Consider the following 25,595-nt stretch of genomic DNA (forward strand, 5'->3'; position numbering starts at 1 on the left):
CCATAATGCTAAGGGAAATGAGCCAATCCCAAAAGGTTAAATACCACATGTTTGCCTTAATTTAAGATGATATGATGTTATGTATAACATGTTATGTTTTGAATGTTATATGTTGTGTATAAACTAAAATTGGAGTATAGGTGAGGTGGTCACAGAAGGTGGCTGGGAACCCGCATTTACTTTTAACATATTGGTTACTCATTACTATGTCAATTAATTCCATAATGATGTAAATTTTTGCCGATGGTATGTTGGAGCTTTCAATTGACTGGGATGATACTCTGCTGGCTCTGTCTTCAGACCAGAGAGGGTATACCTAAGAAGCCGTTGAACTTGACTGGACAATAAGATGCTGGACTCTATGTTTGGTAAATGCTTGCAATGGGGGAATTTCAACTGAACTTGAGCTGTGGCTATGCAACAAGGTGGAGGAATCCACCATGGTGGGAGGGTTTGGGGAGGGGTGGGGAGAACCCAAGTATCTAGGTAACTGTGTCACATAATACAATGTAATTAATGAAGTTAAATAATAAATAATTAAAAAAAAACTTCTTTAGTAACCAACACTTAACCCGTCATGGCTAGGTTGCAGTGATAACTACCTTCTAATCTATAAGGACAGCTGGTTCTTCTGTTGGGGCTTCACATAGTGGAAGGAGAAGCTAAGGGACCTATCTGTCTGTCTGTCTATCCCCTATCTATACTAATACAACTCAAGAGAATACCAGTTTTATACTCAAATCACCTCCCACAGGTCCGTCATTCTACTCACGTCATCCTGGGAGTTAGGATTTCAGCATAAGGATTTTAGATAAACAAAAACATTCAGTCTGTTGCATTAACCTGAACTTGTACTTGCTTCTGAATCTTTGCGCTCTTGTTCCTAGGAATTTTTCTACTTCTAAATCTTTCCATCACTTCATTTCCCTCTTGCAAGATTTCATTGGCTACTTTTTCTAAGCGACCCATTTCTTATCCAGTCTAATCTTTATTATGTTACATATTTTTTATTTTTGTTTATTTTGTTTATTTTGGTATTTCTACCTCTTAGAAAGTAAACTCCGTAAAAGCAGAACTTGTCTTTTTCCCATGATATAATACATGGAATGTGCTCAGGAAAACTGCCCAGGATACAGATGACTCTCTGATTTGATTGTGACCTTAAACAACTTCTTCCTAAAGAACTTAGAAATGCCTATGTGCTTGAACAAAGAGCCATTTAGATCAAACCTTAAGGGAAAATAATGATTATATAAAATATAGTACTTTAAGCTTAATGATTATAACAAATGCATCCAGCGTATGTCTCTTCACTTCCCCTTGGTGGGCTATTCTAGGAGAACATATCTGGATAGTTCTTGACGGTCCGGTGGATGCCATCTGGATTGAAAATCTGAATTCTGTCTTGGATGATAACAAAACCCTAACCCTTGCCAATGGGGATCGGATTCCTATGGCTCCCAACTGCAAGATAGTTTTTGAGCCTCATAACATTGACAACGCTTCTCCCGCTACAGTCTCAAGAAATGGCATGGTTTTCATGAGCTCTTCTGTCCTTGACTGGAGTCCTATTCTTGAGGTATGGTTGAGGTTTTATTTTTTTTTTTGTGTGTGTGTAACTAAAAAGAACAACAAACTTCTGTAATATTGTTTGAGGTTCTCTGCAGTTGGTGAAATAACTACATTTTTATGCTAACGTTTATTGAAGAGCCTTGACTACACTGGGATGTAGTCCCATGAGGGGCTGATGGTCCCTGATGGTCCCATGAGGGGTTTTCACAGTTTTGTAATCAGAGTGGAATTGCGATTTCCAGACCTATATGAGTCAATAATCCTACTAAATTGTGTCTCAGGAACAAATAAGTTAAATTCATTTTGATCAGGTTGATGAGTCATGACATTTAAAAATATACTGATGCATATCACATTTGGGAACAATGACTTAGAATACTAACTTGAAGACAACTCATTAAAATTGCATATAAGGAGTTTTTATGAGATTCAGTAGTCATAATATTATCTTTAAATTCATGCTTAAAAATCACAGTTCAGTTAAAATCTCCTCAATTTGTGATAAGTATATTAAATCCTTTATTGTACCTAGATATTTTAATAAATAAATTTTATAATATAAGGGATAATGGTTGTTAGATAATCCATTTGGAAAATGTTTGGACATAGCTCTTTATTATTCTCGTTGACATCTTGAATCCGATTTTGTTTTAAAACAATAAAGTAAAAGGGATATTTATTTTACATTGTATTTTTTTTTCTAATGAAGAATCACAATCTCATTCCATCAAATTAGAGTTCCTGGAGGGAAACTCAGCATTTTTTCAAATCACCAAAACATATAGATTTTTTTCGTGTCATCAGGCTTTATGGCTGCGTTTTCCCTGTACAAACAAGTGAAGCTACATGTATGTGAGTTTTCTGGAATGTGTCAGTTTCACAAGGGTTTTTGAAAAATGCTTTTGCATTGCTAGCTGTTGAATATTTAGAGTTTGTGACCTATAAAATAAGCTTTATTGTCTACTCAGGCTGAAGCTGAGTAGGACATTTCCACTAAACAACAAAATAGTATTTCGTACACTTTAAATAATGCAGTTTGTTTTTGGAAATGCTTAGGAAGAAACAAAGTTCAGAAAGTGCCTGGCTGTAGTGTGCAGCAGTGCCAGGCAGCTCAGCCAGAGTTATCGCAGGAAGACACTGGAGAATCTGTCAGCCTCAGGCAGTCAGCTGGTCAGCTGCGCTGGTCAATGTTGATTGTGTGGTTCCATCAACTGGAAAGGGCTGTGTTATGCTTTTGTGGAAGTAGATTCATGCTAAGTTCATGAATGAGTGGATCATTTTTTTGCTTCTGTTTAGAAGCTCTCATTGTTTCTTGGAATATTGAGGTGAACAATGAGCTAATCTCTTGGCCCCGAGAGAACTTACCTTAGCTAAGAACTGGTTAAGAGATCATTGTTATGGATGATGTATGCTTTCTTAGTATTGAGTTTCCCAAAAATATGAAAATCTCCATTTTCCTGAATATTCTTGGATAATTTTGATATTGTTTATTAATTACATTGGAAGAAATGGAGATGAGTAGTTGTGGTAAATCTTTGGTTTTTGCTATAGCAGAAATGCTAATTTTATCCATTATCCAAACTCCCTTTATCCCAACCCTTCCCAGTCTCTAATAATCGACATTCTGTGTTCAAATAATTTTTTAAAGATCCCACAGATAGGAGAGGGATGTGGTATTTGTCTGCATTTCTGCCTTCTTTTACTACATCTCATATGTATTTACACAAATGACAGGATTTCATTTTTGATGGCTGAACCGTATTCCATTATGTACTTACACATTTTATTTTTCTGACTTGTGATTTTATGTTTTTACTTTTGGAATAACATGGTTTGAAGTTACTTTATGATCAAAGGCTCAGTGCTCCACTAAGTTAATAAGTTAAAGAATAAACAAACTTTCTCCCACACCTTTCAGATGAATGTGGGTGTCCTTGAGATACACAGTGAAAACATGCCCAGGCCCAGAGCTTCAGGGTTCAGCGGCGTCCTTACCCAGGCCTCCCAAGTAGAGTGCTGGCTGTGCTGGGCATTGTGGACTGACACCCGCCAGCCTGAAGTGGGGAAAGGCAAGTGATTTCAGGGATTGCGACGCAGTAACCACTATTCCCGGGGCTTCCACATGGTGTGCAAGGCTGATGTCAGAGCGTGATCCCTTGTTACCTGGCATGCTGTGCTAAGAGCTGTGCAAGGGAACTTCCTCAGGTCTGGTCCTCTCCTTATGGTGCCCGAATGACAGGCCAAGTTGATGTCCCCCCAAGGCAGAATGGATTGCAGCAGCAGCTGAACTGCAGAAGCTCTGTCCAGGGCTTTGCAGGTTTTTTTTTTGTTTTTGTTTTTGTTTTTAGCAAAGTGGTTGCTTGGTCCCTGGTCATCTTTTTAGATTGAATGTAAGTACTACTGGAACTCTCCCATGGTTACGGTTTCTGGTATCTGATGATGGTTGGAGTGATAGAGGATTCTGATTGCCATTCCTGGAAAGAGGGGATGTTCTGCCCGGGAGCCTGGATAGGAGGCGCTGTGTTGTCTGTCTTTGCTGGCTTTTGGAGGCGTGTGTTAAGGCGAGTGTTACAGAGCCACATCTCTTCTGGAAACAGCCCTTCCTCTGGCTATTCTGGTTTTCCACACGTGGCAGGGGTGAGTTACAGGGCTTCTGTTCCACTATCCTGAGTGCCCTTTGGTCTAAATCTTGACACAGATTTCCTTTGCTCATCTTTAATCCTTTTCTTCCCAAGTGATTGCCCTATATAATGCCTCCTTATTCTCATCTGGCCCATTTAAGCAGGAGTTGTAAGCTCTTTCTCTGTCTTGGCTTCAATAAAGATGTCAGAGTCCGTGTAGTGTGGCAGGCTGAGCTGTGGATGCTGGTGCTCTGGGTTTGAATTACAACAGTTACAACATTGTGGGCATCAGTTTCCTCATCTGTAACAGGAAGATCAGAATTCCTGCCTCAGAGAAAGATCCATTGCATTAATGGCCTCACAGACTTCCTCCAGAGGCCTGGTGAAGGTGGTATATCATTCAATATGGTTGCCCTTGTTGGTTGGTGTGGTAGAAACTTTCTTGCACAGGTAGCCATTCTTCCTGGTGTGTCATGAGATTACCGCGTGCACTAATCTGTGTGGCTTACAGGGTTTCCTTAAGAAACGCTCTCCCCAAGAGGCTGCCACACTTCGCCAGCTCTACGCCAAGTCCTTCCCCGACCTGTACCGCTTCAGTGTTCAGAACCTGGAATACAAGATCGACCTCCTGGAGGCCTTCGTCATCGCCCAGAGCACCCACATGCTCCAGGGCCTGATCCCGCCCAAGGTGAACCGCCCTGCTCCCTGGAGATGCTTTCCCCTACTCCTCGAGCCACACCGTGCACTGCAAAATTCCTCAACTGAGATTTGGTTGGCAGGGAATGCTTCAAACCTGGAGCACCCGTGTCTAATAATCAAATTTTTTCTTAAATTTCAGTTTTATTATTATTATTTTTATTATTATATTAATTTGAAAAGAAGAGGTGAAGGGACAAAGGGATGGATGGAGAGACCAGTCCCATCCCCCTTGGTTCAGTCCCCAAATGTCTGCATCACCAAGTCAGGGCCACGTGGAGGCTGGGTGTGGGGCTGCCACAGGGGCAGGAAGCTAAGAGGTCCCAGTCTGCTGTCTCTAGGATGTGCACTAGCCGGAAGCTGGATTGGAAGCTGGCAGGGGCTAGAACCTAGATACTCCCATATGGGATGTGGGTGTTCCCAGACACCCCGGTTTACTTTAAATGTTAGATAGATATTCCTAGAGACAAGTTTATCATTTGGTCCCCAGCTTGATTCATCGTTTGCTGTAAGCTTGTCTTGGGACTGGCTACCTCTTGCTCATTTTCCATGTTTGCATTGAAACCGTTTGATCCGGCTTCAGGAGCAAGGCGGGGAGTTGCGGCCGGAGCACCTGCAGCGGCTGTATGTCTTCGCACTGCTGTGGAGCGTGGGTGCCGCGCTGGAGCCCGAAGGCCGGCGACGCCTGGAGCACTGGCTGCGTGAACAGCTCACGCCCCCGCTGGACCTGCCGCCGTTGGCCGGCCCCGGAGACTCGGTGTTTGACTATTACGTAGCCCCTGATGGTGAGGTTCCTGCCCTGTGATCCTGACGGTTTCCCCCAGTTGGCTAATATTTACGGGAAATATTTTTGGCTTTAAGTAAGAATTAATACTCTTGGCTGTAAAATTAAAGCTTTTACCTCTAAAAAAAACTATTTTTCTTTGAAAGTTTATTTTATGTTCCAAGTGCACATTTCCTCTTAACTATACAGTGCACTGAACTTTTGGTGAATTAAGAAAAATGATTTAAAAATCCCCAAATGAGATCCAATTCAGCCATTCTTTCATTACAACGAGTTTATGTAAAGACCACAAAATGTAAAGTTTATTTTGTAACAAGATATGAGTATATCTATTCTATGCATCTCTATTTACTTCAAGGTTATTAATATTTGTGTATACAAAGTATATACTAGGGATCTTGAAAAAATTGGTGTGGATGTGTATTATGAAGATCTATGCATGGATTTAAAAAAATTTTGGCATCAAAATAAATTTGTTTTTTAATTCATTTTCCCAAAACTTGTTGAAGTCCTCACAGCCTATATACATGCAAACTATATGAAGTTAGTATATATTATTAGTATATGTGTATATGATGTCCTAGGACATTTCATCTCATTAAAAGCTTGTGAGATTAAAAATTTTGAAGTCATGAATGAATTTAGGCATGTATTATTTTTTCTGTTTTCTACATTTTCATTTGTGGTTTTTATTGTTGAAAACCCACAGATGTTAAAAGCCAATGTTTCCTAATATTTATTGAACTGAAAGGCAGAGAAACACACACACACGCACACACACACACAGATGTGGGTTTCCAATCCCACTGTGTACTGCGTCTCCCATGTGGGAGGGATTATGAAGCCAGATCCTAGCTGCTCTAGCCCCAGGATGCGCGCTAGCAGGAAGCTGGGGCTGGAAGCAGAATCAGGGGACTCCGGATGCAGGACTCTGGGGTAGCTACGCCACAATGCCCACTCTAGATCCTAATGTGGGTGAATTCAGCTTCACAGGGCGGATATGGGAGGCATCCTGGGGGCTGTTCAGGATGTCTGCGCCTTCCTCTTGGGATGATGTAAACATTGCCTTTCACCGCAGGTGCCTGGATGCATTGGAGCACATGCACCCAGGAATATGTGTATCCCTCAGACTTCACCCCGGAGTACGGATCTATCCTGGTCCCAAATGTCGATAATGTGAGGTCTGATTTTCTGATTCAAACCATCGCTAAACAGGGCAAGGTATGCTGATCAGTATGCGTTAAAGATAGCAAACTGAAGATGCCTCTTGAAAACCAGAAAGCTCCCTTCATGATTCTAGGACATTTGATGTTGCTGTTTAGAGAAAGTAAAAATATTTTCCAAATTAGTATACTTCTCCAGGAACAGCATTATGGTTGAATAGCTGCAATCTGCAATTAAATAACTGTTTTTCAGGTACTCACAGGGAAAAGCGGATTTGGTTTTTAAGTTCATTGTATTTGTTTTCTGGAACTGTGGCAACTTGGGTGGCAGAAATGTCTCCCCTCCCAGGTCTGGGCGCCGCAAGGCCACGTTCCTGGCGGACGTGGTTGTTTTCTTCAGAGGTCTCTCCCTGTGGCTGGCAGGTAGCCACCTACTCAGAGGCTTCCCACAGCCTGTTCTGTGTGTGAGCAGTCCTGACAAGTCTGCTTTTTGTGAAGAGACCTGTCAGGGGTCGGGGGGAGGGTGGGATGACTGTCCTAAGAGCCTTGGTTTGTCTTGGTCCTACTTTTAAAGGCTCTGTCTCCACTCAGTCCCATTCTGAGGCACCGGGCACTGAAAATGAATTGTGTCAAAACACAGTCCAACCTATGATAATCACTTTGTTTGGTTCTTGCTTTCTTGCTCAATCTCCTCTATTTTAGGCTGTGCTGTTAATAGGTGAGCAGGGGACAGCCAAGACAGTCATCATCAAAGGCTTTCTGTCAAAATACGATCCTGAGAGTCACGTGGTCAAGAGCCTTAATTTCTCTTCTGCAACCACGCCGCTGATGTTCCAGGTGTGGCTCGTTGATGTTGTTCATCTAGCCCAAGTCTGTGATGCACCTTGGAGGCTCAAGTCTTTTTTGTCTCCTGTCTGTGCTCCCTGAACCTTGTCTGAGCTTTCATAACTGTGTTAAATCCCCTACAAATATCTTTCCTTATCTTTACGATTCAAGCACTGTAAAATCTCTCTCTAGATTAGAATATATAATCTCAAAGTATGGAGATGTAAGGTGCTTATGTAGGGTCCTGGAAACCTCAATACCATGTAAGGTATGTAAGAAGAAAAGCCTACGAACATACAAATACCAGCTGTATTGATTCCAAATATTGGTTCCTCTGCCTAAACTTAATTTCCTTTGCTTAGCTTCTGTTTTTCTGTGACTGCTACCATTTTTCAAACCTTTATATAATTTTCTTTTAAGTCTGGAGTCGAGGCTATGACTAGGAGTGAAGAGATGCTTTTTCCATTGTTGTCTTTATTTCATGTTGCTGATTCGCCTGCTATTGTTCTGCCCCAAGTGTTAAACATGGAGGAATTCCCCAGTTGCTGATTGTTCCCATCCAGTTCTCTTCTAATGTAGCTAATTTGTTTCCTAAACTGCACTTTCATCCTGTTACTCTCTAATTTAACATGTCTTGATGATTCCAATGATCAGTTGCAACAAATTATAAAATTTTAGAATCATAGTCTTTGAAATATTTTGTCTTACCATACCACATTTAAGACCTCAAGAGTTGGCATGGCTTTGGCTCCTGAAGCTGCCAGGAGTGACCTGTGTTTGCAGTGGCTGACTCGTTCTGTGTCCTGAAGTACGTAGGATCTCTTTGGTACAGGGGAGGAAATCCTAAATGTCATTTCAAGCTTCAATGATTTGAAAATCATCTCTCCTCCTTTTACTGGAACATTAGTATAGTATCAAAAAGATATGCTTCGCAATCTATAAATGGAAGGGGAATTAAAAAAAGTTTACTGATTTATTTGAAAGCATTACAAAGAGGACCCACTCCTGCAGTGCCTGCAACATTCAGGCCTAGCCTAGAGCAAAAACAAGGGCCAGCCACATGACCCAGGTTTCCTGCGTGGGTGATAGGAACCCAAATATTTCAGCTATCATCTTCTGCTCACAGACACAGCCGTCGGGGGGAACTGGATGAGAGGAGGCTTGACCCAATTGCAGACCCTCTGGTTACGGGGTGTGAAGCCACTGAGCCACAGTGTGCACCTGAACAAGGAAGCTCTTTAGTGGAATTCCAATCCGACGAATCTTACTTTTGGTGATTCTTTTTGTTCTTTAGTTGTTGGAATGAAAGGAATCAGAACAATGAAAACTTTCGAAAGCATGGCTAAATCATGATCTTTTTTTTTATCTCTTTATTTATTGGTAACAGCAGAGTGCAAACACACTAAAGCCATTGTTTTAATTCTCTGAATAAGACCATGAACCTCATTATATTCCTCTGCTGGAAATGGAACTTTGAATACTAGCTAGTCTTGTCTCAAATGAGTAGCATTTGTATAGAATGTTGATGTCAAGCCAAAAGTGTGGTGACTCAGAGGTGCTGTTTTAGTATTTGAGAAGCAACAAGTTAAACTATCCTAGACTGGTGAGATGCTAACATTATGCATATTCATTCTGTTGATATTGCTTTACTTTTAAAGAATGGTGTTGGTGTTACTTTGGGACATCTTCTTTAAAAGTTATAATTATACCCTTATTTGTATATGAAGGTTTAAAAATAAAAATGTTCACACTTTTTGTTGTGTAAGGTCACCACCTAGATGTTCACACTTCCAGAGACTATAGTTAATCTTTAGATTAGTTAGAGTTAGTGAGGGTTTCTCAGGGTGAGGACACAGACCCTTGAGGACTGCCCTCACTTCCGATGCTAGCCTTGAATTCAGCAGCTTCTGGCCAAGTGGCTGCAGGTTCACTGGTCCCGAATCCCCAGTTCGGATTATTCAGCAGAGTTACTTGTAGAGCCTGGGGAGCTGCTGTGCTTTCCATGGCAGTTTGCCAGCCAAGGGTGCAAATGAACATCAGCCCAAAGAAAAAGCTGAATGGGATAAGGTTTGGGTGGGGGTTGGGGGGGCGAGATGTGACCTTCGCTGTTCCAGGATGCTTAGCCCTCCAGGAATATCATGTGTGTCACAAACAGGACACTCACCTTGGCTTCTGTGTCCTGGATTTTTACTGGGGCTTCCTTACATCGGCATCCTTGATGGAGGTGTTGACCATGTGCTTAAACTCAGCCTCCCGGAAAGTCAGCTGATACTGCATGACTTAAAACCTGAAACCTTGAATCACATGGCTGATTGTTTTTTCTTGTTGTTGTTGGCTTGAGAGGTCTGAGGGGAGAGGGGGAGGTTTGAGTAACAAAATCATATCTGGAAAATCATATCTGTTATCCAGAAAATTCCAGGGACTGAAGGTGGTACTAAATCCTCTGTTATAAGACTGGAGCTTGTGATTCTGTTTTTCTCGGCAACTTCTTTACAGCTTTACGCTCTTTGGTATATGAGTGCGTGTGTCCCCATCAACCCTTCTCTCTCTCCTTTTAGAGACTGATGAATTTGAAAGGCAGAGAGAAAGAGAGAGAGAGGGAGAGAAAGAGAGAGAGAGAGAGAGGTGGAGAGGCAGAAAGAGAGAACGAAATTGAGAAATCTTCCATCTCCGGGTTCACTTGCCATGTGGCATCTCCTCTGTCCTTACTCAGAAGCACTGTAGGTCTGTCTACCCTGTTTTGTGCCAGCGCCTTGATATGGCTACTGAGTGTCGTGTCTTTCTATCAGGCATGACTCATTCGCCGTAGAAAACTTTCAGTTAGCCAAACTGCTGCTATCAATTGCCATGCTGTTATTTTCCATTGTTCATTCTAAACAGGGCTGATGGGTCCAAGCTTTTGTCTTTCTGTCTTCTGGCTAGTTGGGACCCACCAAACTGAAGTTGTGGATCAGACAGTGGGTAGCACCTGCATAACACTGTGCCTGTGGCGTTTTGTTCAGTCTAGGTGTTTCCTTTGTTTGCACCATGGTGTCACTTTAGCTTCTCTTATTGTTGGGTGAACAATGTCCCTCTTTGCCTGGGACAGGCTCATGTATGTATGTTGTTTCAGATTATTAATGTTATCACAGTCACAGTCTACAGTGTCTGGTTTGGACAGAAATAACAGTTACTGCATTTCCTGACTAGAGGGATTCGTTTTTTTTTTTTTTTTTTTTTTAATTTTTAAAGAAATTTACTTAATTTGGGCCCGGTGCAGTAGCCTAGCAACTAAAGACCTCGCCTTGCATGCGCCAGGATCCTGGTGGCACCGCTTCCCATACGGCTCCCTGTTTGTGGCCTGGGAAAGCAGTCAAAGATGGCCCAAAACCTTGGGACCCTGCACCCATGTAGGAAACCCGAAAGAGGCTCTGGATTCCTGGCTTCAGATCGGCACAGCTGCTGCCGCTTGGGGAGTGAATCAACAAACAGAAGATTTTTCTCCCTCTCCCTCCTCTTCCTCTCTGTATATCTGACTTTCCAACAAAATAAATAAATCTTACCAAAAAATTACTTAAATTGAAAAATAGAAACTGTAATCCATTATAAGATATACGTGTCTGTTTCCAAGAGGTGGCTCCACCCACTGTGCCACTCTGTTTACCCCTCAGTGTTAGACACAAAACACTGAAACAGTGGGACTAGCGAGACCAGAATGATGGTAAAACCAAGTTTATTGCAATCTGCTCTCAGGGGAGGTTCATCAGTCCACGAGGTACTTAAGGTCCCCGGGGCTGCGGAGGGCAGGCCTGCACTAACTCCTTAAGTACTGGTGATGATGTGTCTTCCGATTGGTCAGCTCCATTTAAATGGGTCTGGGACCGTTATTCTCTGCAGGAATGTTTGGCGCCACCTAGAGGCTTTCTGTCTGCCCCCAGTCCTTCCGGCTAACAGTTTAATTTATTATTTTTTAGGAGAGATATTTTATTTCCCCAAAGCAAATATAGTTTTGAGTTTTATTTCTGTTTTTTTTTGAGGTAATCCCTGGATATCCTTAGAAAGATAAACAATACAAAGAGATGGAGAGAAAATTACTTAATAGAGTTTCTGAGAAGATTTTTCTCTTCTAACAAGAATCTGCACGTATTTTGAATGTAACCACCATCTCACAAATGATTGTGTAGTGATAGGCTTTATTATTATTTTTTAGTGAGAATCATAAATTCCACACTTTCCCCATGGACTCAGAATCACCTTTCGAAATGATATCTTTTGCAAAGCCTACCCTTGGAGGCAGGAAGTGCTGCCTTCATGTAGGCAGAGTGGGAGCTGGGCTCCCGAGGCCCCGTGTGACCTCACTCTGTCTTGCTGCTGGGTTCCTGTGGGTGCCGAAAATCCCTTTGACTTGTTGGAGCACTGTAAAGACCAGGTTCAATGAGGAATTCCTAAGAGATAATATGTAAAAATACCTTTTCATGGCAAAGTACTCCTGTGCCTATGGAATTGTATCACGACAAAAATAAAAATAAAATTAAAGAACAAAATGTCAGTTTTACTGTTGATAGATATCAGGAGATACAAGTAATTCAGATTACTTTTGGCAGAACCTATGCCAGAAAGCAGGTCCCCATATGCTTTCCTGCATGTCCGCTTGCTGGCCAGCATGTTGTGCTAGAGAGAGAGAGAGAGAGAATTTCTTGATCTAAAAAATGTGATCTTTCCCCCTAGCAAGCCACCAGGAGGGGCTTTAAAGGGACTGGCATAGCTGCAGGTTAGAAATAAAACCCACGTCTGTTCAGTTGGCAGTTGGCAGATGCTCAGGCTGCGTTCTGATGAAGGTGCATCCTGTTCATGAGGGATAGCTCTCCTGCTGGGCACCTGTTGACCCTGGACACCTCTGCTGTTGCATGGAGACTCCTTTGTTAGCTGGGTCAAAGTTTGCTGTTACAAATTGGCTCCACTGAGGTGGCTCCTGAGACGGTTACACAGACATTACTGTTCAACAGATTAGGCAAGGTAATGAACAATCTCAGTAGGTTTTTTTTATAATATAAAATATGAACAGAAGGGGGGATGCCCCTACTGAAGTCACAGAGCCCCCACTGTCAGTTTTCCCCTTCTGTATCTATGGAAGCACAGACTCCATTCTGACCACTTCCTGCTGATTGGGGGGCAAAGTAGAGGATTTTTGGAATGGAACCTTTTGATGTGGGAAGGACATCCTCCTTGGTTTTTCCCTGTAAGGAGGAGCGAAATTTACAAAATCTTTATCAGAATCACTGTGTAAAGCCATGCAAGTTAAGGGCTGTGTCCTGTCCAGGATTGCTTGTGCGAAAGCTGAACCGAAGAGCTGTGCTAAATACAACTTCCTCTCCATTCCACGGCGATGTTATCCACCCTGCCCTGTAGGGGAAAGAGAAATGCACAGTCTAACTTAACTGGGATAAAAGCTACTTACAGTGGAATGTAAGGTCTATGGGATTCAGAGAAGACAGGGATTAGTTTCTTTAAGGAATTATAAAAATCAGTGTAATGAAAGAGTTGACCATTCCTTATAGGTATTTAATAGTTATGTGAATTCTCATGAATTTTCATAGAGGCTGCTTTGTCTGTTAAGAAAGTGAGAATATTGAATTGCCTCCAGGTTTAAGGCTCCTAGTTTAGAACGGAACATGGCAGTGTTCCTCACATACTTAGTTTTCTAACCAGATTTTCGATTTCTTGTAGTATTTCTGTCAAAGCAGAGTCCATGTTGACATCCCACAGACAGTGAGATCAGAAGCTTGTTTAGGTTTCTGTTGATCACATGATATGAGGTCATGCTGGCTACAGTTTTTCAGTTTCAACGTAAATGTCTTCTTAAACAACAGAATAGACTTTCCTGAGTCAGGGCCTAGCCAGAGATTTCAATTACTTTTTCAAAATCTGTAGCTGGACTGAGAATGTGACATTTTTGGAAGATCGTTCATCTAAGTTAGTATTTCATGAAGTCAGCTTGACTATTGCTGATCCTATGAGATTTTGGGGCTTAGAAATGACGACTACAGGAACATGTAACTAAGATGCTGTAGCGAATACTACGCCAGCCTGTGAGGTGAACATCATTTGATGGTCTTTTTTTTTTTATCATTAACTGTTTACAAAGTGAGTTGTGGCTTTCAGGCATCATAACAAGGAAACTGAAAGGACTGCATGAAAGTGGGGCTGTGGAGACAATTAGGGATGTCCTAGAATTCCTTGTAAGCTTTTGATGGGGGGTGAGGCGTCCTGAGCACTGAGCGGGATTCTTATACCCCTTTCCAAGTTCTTTCCAACTGCCAAGCAGAGCAAGAAGGAAATGATAGGACTGCACTGAGACTGGAGAGAGAGGATGAAAACTTTCATTTCTGAGCAGACTGCACTGTATCAAGATAGTCAAAGTGAAGACAGAAATAAGGAAATAAGGACCTGCCTTGGGGTTGGTTTAGTGCATGTTGTAGAATAGCAACATAGAGGGCAATAGGTACATAGGTAGACAGACAAATGGATGAAAAGATGACCCCAGGTTTCCTGTAATTGATTATCTATGCATCACATTTTTCAAGGTAGTTAATACATAGTATCTGTCACCTGTTCAGGCGATGAGGATGCATCAGACAAAGCAGGTGCACGTCCTCCTTGTATTGTGGTGGGGGTGATAGACAATGACCAATCAAGGGATTTATCTACCTGGTTTTGTTAAATGGACTGTGATTCATAACCAGTGAAACAATGGTTGAATGGGAACATGATGCAAAAGGCAGAATATTGCCAAGATCACTGGTAATTATTCATACTAATCTTTTTTTTGGGAGAGAATATTCTAGATAAATTTACAAATCATGGTCTGTACAATTTAAGTCCAGTTGGACATAAAAATCTGAGTACACAGTTTTTCAATAATCTCAGATGGATAGATCTGTAGCCTCCCTCCCTCTCTCTCTCTCTCTCTTGCTCTCTCCCTCCCTCCCTCCCTCTCTCTCTCTCTCTCTCTCTCTCACTCCCTCTCTCTCTCTCTCCTTCGCCCTCTCCCTCTCCCCTTTGATAATGGAGTAGAACACACAGTTTTTATGCTTCAGGCATTCAGAAGGTCCTGATTAACTCCAAATTTCATCAAACAACTACGGAATGTGTACTAATTCTAAAAGCAGATAACAGCCTCAATAAACTATTTGATTTTCCTACCTCTAGTTTTAGCTAATTTAGCTCTTTTTTAGCTAGTTTGTGATTACCTGTTTTTAAAAAATTAGGCTTATAATGAAGAAGAAGAAAGTGCAGGCATAAGGCTATTACTCACCAGTATTTTAGTCATCTCATTTTTGGCTTTTTAGCTTTCACTGGCCTTCAGTCTAGAAAATCTATGTGCTCGGGAGTTTCCATTAATAGACACGAGAATGTTAGAAGGGCTTTTGTTTGTCCAAGTGACGTGTCATGAGATTATTAATTGGTTTATGCATTTAAAATCACTGAAAAGCAGAGCTAAATTTAGACAAATAGTTTGCTTTTATGTCAGAGGAGTGTGAAATTCTTTTTGCTATTATTTCATGGGAGATTCGTTTTGTAATTGAATGAGCTGAGGTGTATTTATATCTCTTTCTGGTTAAAAATGGTGAAAATCTTCAAGATCTCTTGCTATTATTCATTAATATGATGGTGGGAACTTATAATTGGCAATTGCTGTGAAGCTCTCCAAGGACAGATAGCTAGACTTTTCTTTTTATCTTGGTCTCATTTTGTCACTAGGTCTCGGTCATAAAAATCATTTTTAACTTGCTTGCTCTTTATCATGGGATAGGAAAACTTTTCTATAGGCAAATTAATTTTATCTTTGTATATCTCTTTCTGCTGTATTTTTATATCCTCTTTAACGTGACTAAAAGTCATGCATCAGCAAGTTTCTACAATGGTAGGAATGAACTTTTTTCTAGTGTCTGAGGATTTTAAATTCCTTTCTGTTTTTTTCTGCAGAGCTATTCCATGGTCACTCAGCTATTCCATGGTCACGTTTGAAAAACGGATTGATTTTTGAACATTCCTATGGAAATGAGATAACCACAGTCAAGAGTCAGGGACCCTTCCCCTACTTTCTCTCTAGAAACGTGAAATGTTTTCCTACCAGTTTTATTATTCTTGTAGTCACAGAAAGTTCTAGAGCATAGTATGATTTCCTTTTGTATCACCTAAGTTCAATAAGTAGAAATAAGAAAGGAAGCTCACAAAGAGCCTTGTTCTATTCTCTCTCTCTCTCTCTCTCTCTCTCTTTCTCTCTCTGTGTGTGTGTGTGTGTGTGTGTGTGTGTTGAGGGATAGGAAATAATCCAGTGTCATTGCCCTGCCCTGAAGCCGCAGGTTTGCAGTGGGTCAGACTGCAGGAGTCAGTTGGCAACCTTCTCCATGAGGAGCAGATTTGAGCCCCGGACAGACGGTGCAGCTCGAGGTGCAACTCTCAGAAGCTTTTTTGGACAGTAACCCTAATGAAATTTATCTCTGAATAGAGGCAAATGTTTGGCAGGCTCCCAGCCTTTGAATAACAGAAGCAGGGGACATGAGGTGCCTCCAGTGCTGTTAACATGCAATAAGACAAGTAAGGATATTTACAAATAGAGGAGTCTAATCCCATTCAAAATTCTCATTGACCAGGATTTTATTTATTGGTAGATTACTTCAGCTTTTCAATTATTATCAATGTTATTTGAGATACTTTAGCTACTTGTACACCAGGATCAAGGGGGAGAGGGAGTTCTCACATTTTCTTAGTAAGTCTTGTCAATTCAAAGGATCTCAGTTTTGTTTTTCTTTTTATTCACAAAATAATTGATCATGTCTTAGGTGATATTTTCATAGTTGTTTCTTTTGGCTTTTTCATTAAACAGAGGACAGTAGAGAGCTATGTGGATAAACGCATGGGCACAACATATGGCCCTCCTGCAGGAAAGAAGATGACTGTTTTTATTGATGATGTGAACATGCCAATAATCAATGAGTGGGGAGATCAGGTATTTTGATCCTGTTGTATATCTTATTCCTTAATTCACCATTGATTTATTCTTTGTGAGTAAATATTCTGCCTTTTCAAGACCCAATTCCTGATTTTTAATAAAGCCTATTCTCTGAAAACACTCACATCTAAATACTGAATTCTTCAAGTTGTTGTCTGTTTTAGGTTACTAATGAGATAGTACGGCAGCTGATGGAGCAAAATGGGTTCTATAATCTGGAGAAGCCTGGAGAGTTTACCAACGTTGTGGACATCCAGTTTTTGGCTGCCATGATCCATCCTGGAGGTGGACGCAACGACATACCACAAAGACTCAAGAGGCAGTTCTCTATCTTTAATTGCACGTTGCCCTCTAACGCGTCTGTGGACAAGATCTTTGGTAAAACGTTGTCAGTGGCTCATGGGTGTTGGGGGAGGAACCCCTGCTTGTATTCTGAGGAAACAGTTACCCAGAGGTCAACAGAGAAAGGCTAGGTAGTGGCTTCTCAGTCTAAGCCTCGCTACTCTCTCCTACTGTATTTTGTTTCTTAAAGGGCTTTATTTTAGACATGGACAACATTGGATGCCTGCGTAAATATTTTCTACTCATGTCCTCTTTAAGTAACTGTTTTAGCTCATTTTGTGTCTCTGTAGCTAAATACCCAGGACTGTGTGGTTTTATAAAGAAGGGAATTTTGGAAGCTCAGTTATGATGAGAGCCCTGTGATAGATGGCATTAAGATGGCAGAAATCATATGCTAGAACAGGAACCCAAAGAGAGTAGGGGATCAATAATCCCTTTCCAATTCTACCACACTGGGGACTTAGCTTCTAGCACTAGTACATTTCATTTTGTTACACAGTTTTATAGGCTCTGGGATTCCCCTAACCCCTCCCCGTGCCCTCCTCCCATGGTGGATTCCTCCACCTTGTTCTAGCGCTAGCACTTTTGAGGGAAACCCTTAAACCATGCCCAGGCTGTATCAGTGGCAGTTGCTGGCTTTAACAAGGAGATTTAACAGGTGAGTAAGGAAATAAGATCATTTTCTCATTGAAATCTGGATGGCTATAATTTCATGTTGGAAGTTGGGTAGGTTTTTTCTTTTTTTATTTTAATTTTTATTTTAGATTTTGAATTTTATGGTATAGGATAGGTGTTTAACCAATACATTGGATGATTTTGGCCCATGGAATATGGTGCACAGAGCAGATCAGAGCCCCAGTCTGAATTTTAGAATAATTGACAAGATCATCATAAATTACTGACTGATTAAGTATGTAATAGTTCTGAGATTAATTGAAGAATCACCCACCCAGTGAATAACTACATATATTTAATTGAGTAAAGAGTGTACATTTATTACTAATTTAGGAATTATGAAGTACTTCTGAAAATTATGAATACTTCTGTGTTAGGTACTGATTAACAATTTCTGAAATGACTAATGAAAAAACTCACGGGGATTGCATTAATTCATTTCTGACAGACTAGCATGCCACCTTGGCACCCAGGACAATGCAATGTGCTATTATCTGCCTTCAGTCGTAGCAGTGGATGAGTTTTGGAATCCAAATGACATTTATATTATCTGAATTTGGTAACAGTAAAATGGATAGAAAGACTATTAGCACTTTTAATTATCCTTTGTTGCCTGGAAAATATATATATGTAATATATATATAAAGTAAGTTAAAAATTTTTAATGCATGGACAGGTAACAATAGAATGGAGAAATCTAAGGGGAGTAATGAAATCTTTTTACTTATCTCTGTATAATACAACTTTATATATTTATCAATGATACTGATTTAATAATATTAAATTCATTGTCACCAAAATTTTAAGTTGCATTTCTTCATCAACTTTCTAGTTTCTTGAATGGTGACTTCCTTAAACCTATATTTAGCTTTTTGACATTTAAAAAAAGCAGCAGAACATTAATTAATATAATTTCATTTAATTTATGGTTATCAATCAAGATGTCTCATTACCTTTGTTATTAACTCTGCATTGTAATGCTTTCCATTTTAACCTACTTTGAGTGACTAGTCAAAATCTTACAATTTCCTCTCTTTCTCAGGTGTGATTGGGGAAGGCTACTATTGTGTCCAGAGGGGCTTCACAGAGGCAGTGAGAGACACAGTGAGCCGATTAGTGCCCCTGGCACGCCGACTGTGGCAGATGACCAAGGCGAAGATGCTCCCAACTCCTGCCAAGTTCCATTATGTGTTTAACCTGCGGGATCTTTCCAGGATCTGGCAGGGAATGCTTAGCACTACGTCAGAGGTTATCAAGGAGCCAGATGTAAGTGCGACCTTAGAGAGACAAAGACCCAGAAGTCAAAACAGCATTGCTGTTGGCATGCACCTTCATCATTTTTATCAATTTAGTGTTTACTTGAATTGGGGAAGTATTCTGTGGTATTTCACTAACATAAATAAAAAATTTATTTAGAAAATTCCAATTGCAAAATCAAGTTAAGTAGGTTTATATTAAAGGAAATAATATACTCAATTTTTTTCCAATGACTAGAATAAAAGAAATGTTAGATTTTGTTTTCCTATCTCAAGTTTTTTTCACTCTAAGTGATAGAACTGCTCAATATTGATTTAATTATTTATAGCTTTTATATTTTATGCTTGATATTTTAATTTAATAAAATTGATATTTTAACTATATAGACAATAATTAAAGAAACTATTTTTGCAGCTAATCTTTTGAGATCCTTCCATATAAGCAGATACACTAAAAGAATTACATATGTTGGTAAAATGGAAAAGATACAACAGAATACAAAGTTCATTTAATCGAAAAATAAGTATTTGTACCTATACTTGAAAATGTGTGTGGTAGGAGGAGAGTAAGAGAGAGAGAGAGAGAGAGAGAGAGAGAGAGAGAAAGGGATTATCGTTGTGCTCTCATAATTATACCTACGAACCACACTGAATCTAATTAAAAGTTAAAAAAAATGTTTTAAAGGAAAAAATGCCATTGAGACTAGCAGAACCTGAGCAGGAAGTTGAGGGGAAGGGGTTAGGAGAGGTTGCTTGATTAGCACTTGGTTTAGCTGAATGGAGTAGAAGTTTGGGGGTCCTACTGCACGTTATGGTGAAGATGGGTAATGCTAATTTACTGTATATTTCTCTATAAGCATTAGATGATGAGATATTTTTGGATGTTTTCATTATAGAGAAATGTTAACTGCTTGAAAGGATAAATAAGTTTACCTTGATTGCACATTTTATAATACATATATATACACAACAATATACCACATAGGTCCCCAGAAATATTCCTAGTTTTAAAATGATTTTAAATTTTAAATATTACCTTGATTGGACGTTATATAATGCTTACATACAATAATATATCACATAGGTCCCCATAAGCATGCATAGTAACTGGTGTTGCTTTTGTCTTAACTGAATCCTTGAGTATATGGGCAGTCTTCAGAAAGTTTATAGGACGTATAAAAATTACACATGGATGTCAACATTTTTATGTGTGAACAACTTATCTTTTAATTTCATTTTTGCAGAAACTTTTTGAGAACTCTCACATTTTACCAAAATGTTGTTGCATTTTGCCATTTCATTAGCAATAAACAGAATGACATTAGACTTCTAAACTGAAAATTGTTACCAAGCTTAGATATTTCCACGTCTTTATATGAAACCCGGAGCCTAGACAAGTATTGCCTATTTTTGTTATAGAAAAAGAAATACTGTGCAGTTGATTGCTTCAGCTGGCAGTTACCTTGAGTGTTGAAGTGTGTGGACTAGGTGACTGCCTGGTTCAATAATCCAGATCTTTGTTTCCAACTTTGTTTCTGTTAGACAAATGTTTGTAATATCATTTGTAGCCATGAAACTTTATCTTGAACTGTAGTTCGTACTAAGTTCCAGCTACCTCAGTGTAGTCATCTTGGCCAAAACTGCTAACTTGTCACTCCCTTAGGATCTTTACAGATAATTTTTGTTGACCAAAGTGTTTTTTGATGTTTTTGTTTTAGAAATATTTTATTTTATTTAAATGCTATAAATGAAATAGACTATTTTATTTTTATTATGCTTGTTATATCTTATATTTATTATGCTTTAATATACTTGACTACATTTAGGACTTGAATGAGATAGATTTGAAGTGCAATGGAGCATATTTTAATCTTAATGCTTTTGAATATTTCATCTATACTCTCAAAAATTATGAGGTTGAATTCCCAGTTATGGCATAACATGAATTAATAATGCATTTAAATGATGCCTTTAACAGGAGTTGTTAAAACTGTGGAAGCATGAATGTAAACGGGTTATAGCTGACCGTTTCACCGTGTCTGAGGATGTGGCCTGGTTTGATAAGGCATTAGCAGATTTGGTGGAGGAGGAGTTTGGAGAAGAGAGAAAAGCAGCAGTAGATTGTGGAGTCGATGCGTATTTTGTGGATTTCTTGAGGGATGCCCCTGAAGCCACAGGTAAACTATTAAAGCAGAATTCAGAATTCTTCAGAAAAAATTCTCCCTATTGGGAGATCTGATGACAGAAGGCTCGGTTGACAAACATTGACTTTCTGTCTGGTGATCTTCATGCTGTAGGATTTATTTATTTATTATTCATTTATTTGAAAGGCAGAGTTACAGAGAAAGAGGGAGAGAGGAAGAGGGAAAGAGAGGGAGGGAAGAGAGGGAGAGAGAGAGAGCTTTTATCTGCTGGCTCATTCTCTAAATGACTGTAACAAGCAGGACTGGGCCAGGCTGAAGGCGGTAGTGAGGGGTTTCCTCTGGGTCTCCTGCCAGGATACAGGAGCCCAAGCCCTTGTGCCTTCTTCCATAGTGCCAGGGAGCTGGATCAAGAAAGGAACAGCTGGAAATCAGCCAGGTGCCCTTCTGGGATGCCAGCATTTCAGGTAGCAAGTTATCCTGCCACACCACAAGGCCATCCCCCTAGTAATCTCTTCTAAAACTGTCAAGGAACATGATACGTATTCAGTAAATATGGCATTAGTGAATAAATGCGTAATTATGGAGTTAAAAAACGCACTATTTTCACACACACCGCTCTTGGACATACACACAGAACAGGGAGGCAAAAGAAAGAAGGAAAAATTGCATAGGAATTGTGGTCTGTGAGACAGACTTAGATATGAGGAAGAGATCAGCCACATGTTAGCCGGACACCTCTTAACTTCCTTCATTCTCATTTTATTCGTTTATGAAAATGGAAATATTCCCATATACATCATGAGTACTGTGGGAGATAAATGAACTTATCCATTAAGTATCTTGTAAAGTCTGTGGCCCGTACTCTCTGCTGATTGAAAGATAGCAAAATTAATAATAATTATTACAGTTCAGGTCATCTCAAATGTTAAGATGAAATGAAAACTGTTAAATTATATGAGAGATATTAAATATAACCAGGAAAAGATGGGTGATGTGAAGGCAATATTTTGTGAAAGTATTTTCATAAAAAATAGAAATATATTGCTTTTTGTATGAAAAGAGGCAGGGCTCCGATTCTTTTCCCCCTTTCAGAAATAATTGGGCTTAAGGAGAATCCTTTTTCCTTTCTTGAATGACCTCTTCAAATACTGTAAGTGGCTTTTAAATTAATTTTCATAAAAGGATATGTTTAATAATATTCAATTCATATCTTCTAAATGATTGGAAATGACCAGACAGGTCCTGATATCTTTTCAATGCAATCTCTGAGTGACAGTTGCAAGGGAGTATTTGTTGCTAGCTATTTGGTTGAAATAATCCTTACACAGAGAACTTCACACACATTTTGTTTTGAATCAAATAAAACACACACACAAATTCTGTGTGGGTTAGGCATTTTACTTCCTCTAATTTTTAGATAGTAAATCATTAGATCATGGTTTTCAAGGAATGGAGCTCAGTTGGTGTGTTTTGAAGGGCAGGGCGTGTCTAGAGAAAAACACATGATCTTTTGTGACTTCAAAGCACTTTGTTTCTCCAAGTTTGAGTTGAGCATTAATGAAGGAGTGGTGATTTTTGAGATTCGATTCGTGAGAGCTTTGCTAGTAGACCCATCTTAATGGCTGCATTAGGCCATCTTTGCTATCTCATTAAAATTTACATGTACCATTTTATTAGGATAAGGTCAATTAAAAATAATTATGCACTGTGAGATTTGGAAGATTCATCTACATATCAGTACCCAGTGACTTTCTGAGTTATCATTGGTGTATTCAACTAATATTTCACTTCTGTTCCTGTCACTAATGTTTGCTTGTAGTGAATTTATGTAGTCTAATTTAGTTTATTTGTCAGGCTGATTTAAGTGAACGTTGGAAAAGTGTTATATTATTATATTATGTGCTTCTAATCTTAAAAGAGAGTTGTTCATTTTGAGGCCCAGTGTTGTGGTATGTTGGGTTAAGCTACTAAATAGCATCCTGATAGCATAGTGCTGTTCAAGTTCTGGCTGGTTTACTTTCGATCCAGCTTCCTGCTGACATGCCTAGAAAGCAATAGACGATGATCCAAATGCTTGTGCTCCTGCTGAACGCGTGTGAGACGCAGGTGGAGTTCCAGAATACTGGCTTTGGACTGGGACAACCAGATCTGTGTCTCTCCATCTCTGTAGCTTTGCCTTCACATAAGGAAATGAAATATTAAATAGGGCTATAAAAACAAAGTGCTTTTATAGAAGAACATTTAAAAATGGTAATTTTAAGCATGTTAAATTTAAAAATACATTATCCACTGAAATAATTCAAAGTGTTTATTTGGGAAATTGTCTTTCCATTTCCTTTTAACTCCACCAGCTCCTTAACATTCACTTCTATCCTCACTTCTAACTTGAAATTCCTAATGACAAAAAGTGATGTGTATCTTTTTCATTCTTCTTGAGAAGTCGTGTAATTCTTAACCTCCTTTGCTGGTTTGACACGGAATCCTCACTCTGTTGGTTTTCATTTTGACAACTAAGTCAATTCGTCTATGGGAGCATTTTTGAAATGCCAGTGTTCAGTTGTGGATTCCAGTTATGTGCATACAACATTTTTTGATATTGTCTGTTCTAGGCAGGAAGGAACCGAAATTGTATATGAGCACAAAAAGTTCTAAGACTTCTGTTCACTGCTTGGTTGTTCTGTTTATCTAAAATGAGTGATACGGTAATCCTGTTGAAATTCACTATTATTTGGTGTACATTGTAGAGATCTGAGTTTGTTAACTTAAGGTGAAGGAAATAGTCTTTTAAAGGAACTTAACTGATTTTTCTTTTCCATCAAAGGTGAAACATCTGAGGAGGCTGATGCTGAAATGCCCAAAATTTATGAGCCAGTAGAATCTTTCAGTCATCTAAAAGAGCGTTTGAATATGTTCCTGCAGCTCTATAATGAGAGTGTCCGAGGCACTGGCATGGACATGGTGTTCTTTGCAGATGCAATGGCTCACTTAGTCAAGGTACGGTAACCATGCTGAGTAACACCTGCCAAAGTGACAGGTGCTTGGCTCCCCCCCAGAGTCTCCCTGAGAATTTCGTTTTAGTCTCTTGGGAGAATATTCAGTTTAAAAAGGAACCCAGTGCTGTGTTCTAATTTGATTTCTATATGGAATGCAACATATCACACCTTATAGGCTTAAAATAAGAACGTGTGCACTTCAAATGTGCGATGTGATAATTTTATTCAGCGTTGCTATACAGCTTCCAGCTCAGTGTTTTCACCAAATAGGGTGGATGTGGTTGATGTCTGAGTTCAATACATAGGCTAACTCAGCTTATTTTTGTATCCTGAAAAGAATGTCACTCTAAAAAGTAGTCAAAACCCCAAAAACATACTGAGACAATTCAGACAAAAGTGAGCAAACACTGTGTGATTTCTCTTGAGTGAGGTTCCTCCAGGAGTCACAATCATTGAGACAGAAAGGATAAGGGTACTTGCAAGGGCCTTGGAGAGGATGTCAATGGGGCGTCAGTGTTTAAAGAGGTGCAGAGTTTCAGTTCTGCAAGGCCGAGAAAGTTCCTGAGATGAATGGTGGTGATGGTTGTGTAATAATGGGAATGCACTTAGTGCTAATGGACTCTATATTTTACAGTGGTTCCAGCGGTAAAATTTATATGTATATAAATGCGTATAAATTAACCTTGGGCAGGTGAAAATCCTGTTTAAAATGAAATCCACCCAAAAAGTATAGTTTCCATTTTATTTTGTCATCTGGGTCATTTTGGCATTTGTGTAAAGGACAGTAGATCCTCAAATGCTGGAAATAAAATACATTAGTTTTCTTGGCAGCTTAAGTGACCTAATTTGCCAAGGGTGCAATATAATGCTATTCCAAATCCACTGTTTTTTTTTTTAAGATTTATTTATTTTATTACAAAGTCAAATATACAGAGAGGAGAAGAGACAGAGAGGAAGATCTTCCATCCGATGTTTCACTCCCCAAGTGAGCCGCAACAGGCCGGTACGTGCCAATCTGATGCCGGGACCAGGAACCTCTTCCGGGTCTCCCACGCGGGTGCAGGGTCCCAATATATTGGGCCGTCCTCAACTGCTTTCCCAGGCCACAAGCAGGGAGCTGGATGGGAAGTGGAGCTGCTGGGATTAGAACCGGTGCCCATATGGGATCCCGGGGCGTTCAAGGCGAGGACTTTAGCCGCTAGGCTATGCCGCCGGGCCCCAAATCCACTGTTGATATATTCAGCTTGTTGGCATCAGTTACCTTTTCAGGCTACACTCTTTCTGTTAGAAAGAAGACAATTCAAAGTCGCCTTCTATTACTGAGGTTTAACCATGAGGAACAATCTCTTAATTACAAATAGTCACCTCTGATAATTTCTGGAACTTAGATATGGAGAGGGTTTGTAGAGCACACCAGGCAACTTTTCCCCCGAAAGGAGGATCATCTACGTAGTCTCCTTGCATGCAGGAGGGTCAGGAAACTTTTTGGCCAGGCTGAAGTAAATTAGGGAGAAGGAGGACAAAAGAGG

The 25,595-nt window shown here is 39.8% G+C and overlaps 1 protein-coding gene across 1 annotated transcript in view; it reads left to right on the forward strand.

Moving 5' to 3' along the window:
* Positions 1 to 25,595, forward strand: part of DNAH5 (dynein axonemal heavy chain 5) — a 180,058-nt gene that overhangs the window by 86,234 nt on the left and 68,229 nt on the right. The window contains exons 43-52 of the mRNA XM_058680132.1: positions 1,338 to 1,579; positions 4,705 to 4,881; positions 5,473 to 5,674; positions 6,752 to 6,894; positions 7,539 to 7,673; positions 16,531 to 16,653; positions 16,821 to 17,034; positions 18,716 to 18,939; positions 20,908 to 21,106; positions 23,895 to 24,067. Coding sequence (XP_058536115.1) covers positions 1,338 to 1,579; positions 4,705 to 4,881; positions 5,473 to 5,674; positions 6,752 to 6,894; positions 7,539 to 7,673; positions 16,531 to 16,653; positions 16,821 to 17,034; positions 18,716 to 18,939; positions 20,908 to 21,106; positions 23,895 to 24,067 — 1,832 coding nt within the window. The remainder of the gene's footprint in view (positions 1 to 1,337; positions 1,580 to 4,704; positions 4,882 to 5,472; positions 5,675 to 6,751; positions 6,895 to 7,538; positions 7,674 to 16,530; positions 16,654 to 16,820; positions 17,035 to 18,715; positions 18,940 to 20,907; positions 21,107 to 23,894; positions 24,068 to 25,595) is intronic.

Source organism: Ochotona princeps, chromosome 23 (assembly GCF_030435755.1).
Source record: "Ochotona princeps isolate mOchPri1 chromosome 23, mOchPri1.hap1, whole genome shotgun sequence".
NCBI classification, from domain to species: Eukaryota; Metazoa; Chordata; class Mammalia; order Lagomorpha; family Ochotonidae; genus Ochotona; species Ochotona princeps.